The sequence below is a fragment of the Octopus bimaculoides genome, chromosome 25, assembly GCF_001194135.2.
Source record: "Octopus bimaculoides isolate UCB-OBI-ISO-001 chromosome 25, ASM119413v2, whole genome shotgun sequence".
NCBI classification, from domain to species: Eukaryota; Metazoa; Mollusca; class Cephalopoda; order Octopoda; family Octopodidae; genus Octopus; species Octopus bimaculoides.
Genome location: NC_069005.1, coordinates 19,369,796 through 19,375,891, shown reverse-complemented (window position 1 = coordinate 19,375,891; position 6,096 = coordinate 19,369,796). Strand labels below are relative to the sequence as shown.

At 39.0% G+C, this 6,096-nt stretch overlaps 1 protein-coding gene across 1 annotated transcript in view; it reads left to right on the top strand.

Moving 5' to 3' along the window:
* Window positions 1–6,096, top strand: part of LOC106874421 (PHD finger protein 12) — a 64,263-nt gene that overhangs the window by 48,203 nt on the left and 9,964 nt on the right. Inside the window, exons 12-13 of the mRNA XM_052976832.1 lie at window positions 1,839–1,949; window positions 5,719–5,820. Coding sequence (XP_052832792.1) covers window positions 1,839–1,949; window positions 5,719–5,820 — 213 coding nt within the window. The remainder of the gene's footprint in view (window positions 1–1,838; window positions 1,950–5,718; window positions 5,821–6,096) is intronic.

The window sequence follows — 6,096 nt, the reverse complement described above, 5'->3', positions numbered from 1 at the left end:
AGCTGTAGAAACTCTGCCAAATTAGATTGGAGCCTGGTGTTGCCATCCGGTTTCACCAGTCCTCAGTCGAATCGTCCAACCCATGCTAGCATGGAAAGCGGACGTTAAACGATGATGATGATGATGATGATATATATATAGGAAAAAGCATTAATAAAAATGATCTGTTCTATATTTAAGAGATGAGGAATTATGTACATTATTTACATTTGACAGATATTTATCCTCATCTTCTTTGTTGTTAACACAACGTTTCGGCTGATATACCCTCCAGCCTTCATCAGGTGTCTTGGGGAAATTTTGAACCTGTGTTCTCATTCCTAAGGTATTTTTCGATGTTCTTCTTTTTCTTATTATTATTCAGGTCACTGCCTGAAATCAAACTCAGAATCTTGGGGGTTAGTAGCCCGTGCTCTTAACCGTTACGCCATATGCCCATAGGCAATTATGGAGTGAATTTTAGGGCTTATAAATCTAATATTTGCCTATTCTTCCTCAATACCGGTTCCCATATGCTGTTCATCTCTGTACTCGGTCTGCTTAGGAGGTTGTTGTGTCCTAGCATATTTGCTGCTTCTTTTAGTTTTTGTATTTTCCAGTAGTGTTCTCTGTCTATTATTTTAACTTCATCCCACAAGAGGAGATGGTCTCCATTTTTCCATACATGTACTCCATCCTATGCAGCTGTGGTAGGTTATACAAAGGCGAAACATGTCGCCCCCTCAAAATAAGGATAGACGAACATCGCAAAGCTGTGACACAAGGAGATATTGATAAATCAGGTATAGCTGATCAAGACACCTGATGAAGGCTGGAGGATATATCAGCCAAAACGTTGTGTTAATAACAAACGAGATGAGGACAAATATCCGTCAAATGTAAATAATGTACATAATGTAAAAATTATCTGCTTTAACAAATTGCGTCCGACGCATGTAAGTATGGAAAAGTGACCATTAAAGCAATCACAGTAATTATTACTCTGTTATCATCATCATCATCATTGTTTAACATCCTTCTTCCATGCTGGCATGGGTTGAATGGTTTGATATGAGCTGGCTAGGCAAAAGGCTACACCATACCTCTGTGTCTGTTTTGGCATGGTTTTTACAGCTGAATGCCCTTCCTAACACCAACCACTCAACAGAGTGGGCTGAGTGCTTTTTATATGGCACCAACACAGGCAAAGTCTGTTTTGGCATGGTTTTTACAGCTGGATGCCCTTCCAAATGCCAAGCACTTTACAGTGTGGACTGGATGTCTTTTAAGTGTTATGTTCTCATTTATTTCTATATTATTTCCTTTCCTCTCGTGAAGACATAGGACTTAGTAGTCTCTATGGGTCATGGATTTGATTCTTGGCTCGGGTGGTACTTTTTGCCTGTGATCGAGATTCTTTATTTCATATTCTTCCAGTTTATACAGCTGAAATGTGTGCCAGCTGTAACTGGAGATTAACCTTGTAGTGGACTGACATTCCATCCAGTGGTGTAGAGGGAGTCTTTTAACTCTTAGTTGCTTATACACCTCAAAAACTGGAATGAACTACAGTCTAGTGAAGTAAAGAACCTATTGGCATAAGACAGACTTCGATTTCCTATATCTTTCTCTCAATCTCTCTCTTTCCTTTCTCCCTTCTTTCCTCCCTCTCTCCTTGTCCATCTCTTTCTCCCCTCCTCCATCCGCCTGTCTGTGTCTTTTTCTCCTCTTTCATTTTCTTTCTTTTTCCTCTTCTCTCTCCCCATCTCTCTCTAATGTTCTTATTTATTATTCTATTTCTTCCTCTCTTCCCCCCACCTACTTCTCTTTCACTCCCCTTTCTCTTTCTCTACTTTCAGAAGTTGAACTTGGTAAACTTGACCAGAAATTAGTCCAGATTCTTGCTTGGCAACGACTCCAGCAGCTGTTACCACAACAACAGACAACACCATCAGTTATGGAAAAGAAAAGTATGGAAGATACACATGCACACACACACACGCACACACATGCATGCACATGCACAAACACATGCATGCATGCATACACACACACAGTCACACACACACAGTCACACACACACATTCACTCAAACATATACATTTACTGAAACACACACACTTTCACTCAAACACACATGCATTCACACATTCACTCACACAAACTTTCTTTCAACCCCCCACCACTACACGCACATTCACTCAAAAACACACACATTCACCAACACATACACACATTCGCTTAAACACACACACCCACACACATTCACTCAAATACTCACACACACATACATTCACACACACACACACACTGTTTATGTCAAGAATTTGTAACGACCGTGCGACCAGGCGATGGTGACGAGGAATGGCTTCTTTAGCGCATCGCACAGTCGATACAAATAAAAACCATGAAAAGAGATTAAATGAGTATAAGTGCCAAAAAGGAAAAGAGAGACACAACCGGTAGAAGGTTTAAGAGAAGGTTTTATTGATATGTCAACATGTAATGTCTGTGTGTGTGAGTGTGATATAATAAACACAATAATAGACAGGCCATCATATAAACTGGATGTTTGTGTATACAAACATGTGTATGTGAGTGCAAGAGATACAGAGCATAGAAAAGAGTCTATAAGGACGTTAGAAGAAAGTCCAGACACAAGGATGAGAAATACCAGTTCGTATCTAAGGTACACAGTAGTTGAGGTGCTGTATCAAGAAGTTGTAGTGGCAAAGCAGAGCCGAGAAAAGATACTGTCGCACGAGAAGTTGAAGCTTCGATGCTGCGGTCGGTTACTTGGTAACAGGAGGTCTCGCAGGTTGTTCTTGCTGTTAACCATGGTGAAGCAATTCACAAACAGTGTTGAGAGAACCTGTGAGAGTGCTGTTGGTGGTGTGTACGCAGAGACGTTGGTGTAGACGCTAAGAAGTTAGTGGTGGCGACAAAGGAGTTTGCAGTAAGCTGTTCAATGCAGTGTTGGATCTCCATGAAGCTGTGTCGTGTCGTCGCTGGAACTGGCTGAGTACTGTACGGTCAGTGGCTAGACCTCAAAAGGTCTGAAGCAGACTGGCAACCAAGACAGTGAAAAGCTAGCTATTTATAAGATACTATCAGCTCAAACAGGGGTTCAGAAAGACTGTCCCACGCGACCTTATCTGAAGGCTGCGATTGGTTGGGTTGCTTCCTGGTGTGAAGTAAAACAGGAGACAAAAATACGCCAATACCAACCAATCAGAGTGGTGGACACAACAGGGTCCAAAATTGCGGCCGAAGGCTAGCTGTTAACCACTACATTTGCACTCATGTATATATAACAGAGAGAGAGAGAGAAGTACGCTACAAATTTATAAACTTTCAGAAGATTATGAAATAATTCTGTTCTGGAACAGTGGATCTTGAAGTGCATACAGCCATAAATAATGCTTCCAAATTTTGGCACAAGTTCAAGGAGGGTGGGTAAGCTGATGACATCAACCCCAGGGTTCAACTGGCTGCTTATTTTATTGACCCCTATAGGATGAAAGGCAAAGTTAATCTTGGCAGAATTTGAACTCAGAACATAAAGACAGATGAAATATCACTAAGCATTTTGCCTGGTGTGCTAACAATCCTGCCAACTTGCTACCTTAATAATAATAATAATAAAAAAGATAAGACAGACAGACAGAGAAAAAAGATGGCTGTGGATGACTAAAAGTGATTTAAAACCAGAAACAGAGGCTCTAATCTTTGCTGCCCAAGTGCAAGCACTAAGAACAAACTACATAAAATACAGCAGAATGTGTGGACAAAATGGTGAAACCGTATGGCATATTATCAACCAATATATGCTACTAGCCCAGAAGGAATATAAGAGATGCCATGACAATATAGCTAAGCTTGCCCATTGGACACTTTGCAACAAGTATGGACTTGACAGAGAAAAAAATTGGTAAGGCCACAAACCTGAAGGCATTGTCGAAAATAGAAATGCAAAGATCGAATGGGATTTTATGATTCAGTGCAACCATGAGATAGAGAATAGGAAGCCGGACATAGTCTTAATTGAGAAAGTAAACAAATTATGCTGGATCATAGATATAGCATGCCCAGCTGACAACAAGGTATGCGATAAGGAAGAAAGAAAAGTTGAGAGATATGTCAGGTTAGCTTGGGAAGGTAAGCAGTTGTGGTTGATGCAGAAGGTAGCAGTTGTACCAATAATTGTCGGAGCTCTGGGAACAGTGAGCAAAAATCTTGAGAAGTATGTGGAACAAATTGGGGCTGCAATAAGGGTGGAGCACTTGCAGAAACCAGCACTGCTTGTAACTGTTCGAATACTCCGGAAGGTGCTCGAAAAATAAGAGGTGTTACCTTAGTTCACTGGTAGTGAACAGCTGACACCGTAGTACATCTCCAGCGTTAGAAGCTGTGCAAAGGTAATAATAGTAATAATAATAACAATAATAATGGTAATAGTCTTTTCTACTAAAAGTACTGAACTTTTGGGGAAGGGAACTAGTCAATTACATCAACCCCAGTGTTTCACTGGTACTTATTTTATCGATCTCAAAAGGATGAAAGGCAAAGTCAACCTTGGCAGAACTTGAACTCAGAATGTAAAGACGGACAAAATGCTGCCAAGCATTTTGCCTGATCTGCTAATGATTCTGCCTTAATAATAACGATAATAATAATCCTCTCTACTAGAGTCATAAGGTCTGAAATTTTGCGGGAGGGGGCTAGTCGATTACATTGATCCCAATATTTCACTGGTGCTTAATTTATTGACCCCATAAAGATGAAAGGCAAAGTCAACCACAGTGGAATTTGAACTCAGAGTGTAAAGAAAGACAAAATGCCACTATGGAGTTTGCCTGGTGTGCTAGCTCACCGCCTTAATAATAATAATAATCCTTTCTACTATAAGCACAAGGCCTGAAATTTTGGGGGAAGGAACTAGTCAATTACATCGACTCAAGTGTTTCACTGGTACTTAATTTATAGACCCCGAAAGGATGAAAGGCAAAGTTGAACTCAGAATATGAAGATGGACGAAATGTTGTTAAGCATTTTGCCTGGTATTCTAACACTTCTGCCAACTCACCACCTTATAGCATGTAAATATTAGTTAGGAAGAGTAAAAGGCTGCCCAGTGGACATATATTCACATCCCTTTTGACTCTTTCTATCCAAAAGGGTTTTTGAACCCAATAGTTACTTACTATTAGGTATTAGGAAGGGCATCCAGCTGTAGAAACCATACCAAATCAGATTGGAACAGGATTCTGAAACTAGTTTTTCTGAGAAATGCCAAGATTCAGTATGCAGCAAGATTTTGCATGGTTTAAATTTACAAATATACTTTGCTACAGACAATGTTCTTTTTTTTTTTTCCTTTGTCATTTAGTTAATTATTTTTTTGAAAATTCATGTCAGCACATTTGGAAATATTAAGAATATGTTTTAGTAGGAAAAAACATTTTTAAATGTATTTTCTGGCGTACAAGTTGAAATTTTTCAGACCAAAATTTACAGCCACAAAAGGTAGGTTGAGTTATATACCAAAATGGCTTTGGAGGACCAAAAATTCCATGTGGAGGTGCAGCAGATTTTAGGAAGATGGTGACAATGTGTGAATAATTGCACTACACATTTATGTTGTATTCTACATCAACTTGTATGCTGGAAAATACTAATTTTTAAAAATTGTACTTAATTTGTTCTCTTCTAATTATTTTGGTTTATGTTTGTTTTCAGGAACAGGTTCTGATGAGATCCAGGCTCGTGCGCTCCTTTGTCCATTAACAGGGAAAGGCGAACCAATCTCGATGCCATATCGTACCCTCAGTATTGGTACAGGTAATTTCAGGTTTCTAACCACATACTTAACAGTCCTAACCCTTCCCCTCTTCCTCCTACTTTCCTCACTAAAGTGAAAATCAAATAAATAGTATGTGTGTTTAATTGGCAAACAAAAAAACAATGACCATCCCCAAGTATAACAATATTTGTTTCAACACACGATTTCACATCAGGAATATTGCAAAACAAATACATAAACGTTTATATATGTATATATATGTGTGTGTGTGTATATATATATATATATATATATATATATATATATATATATAT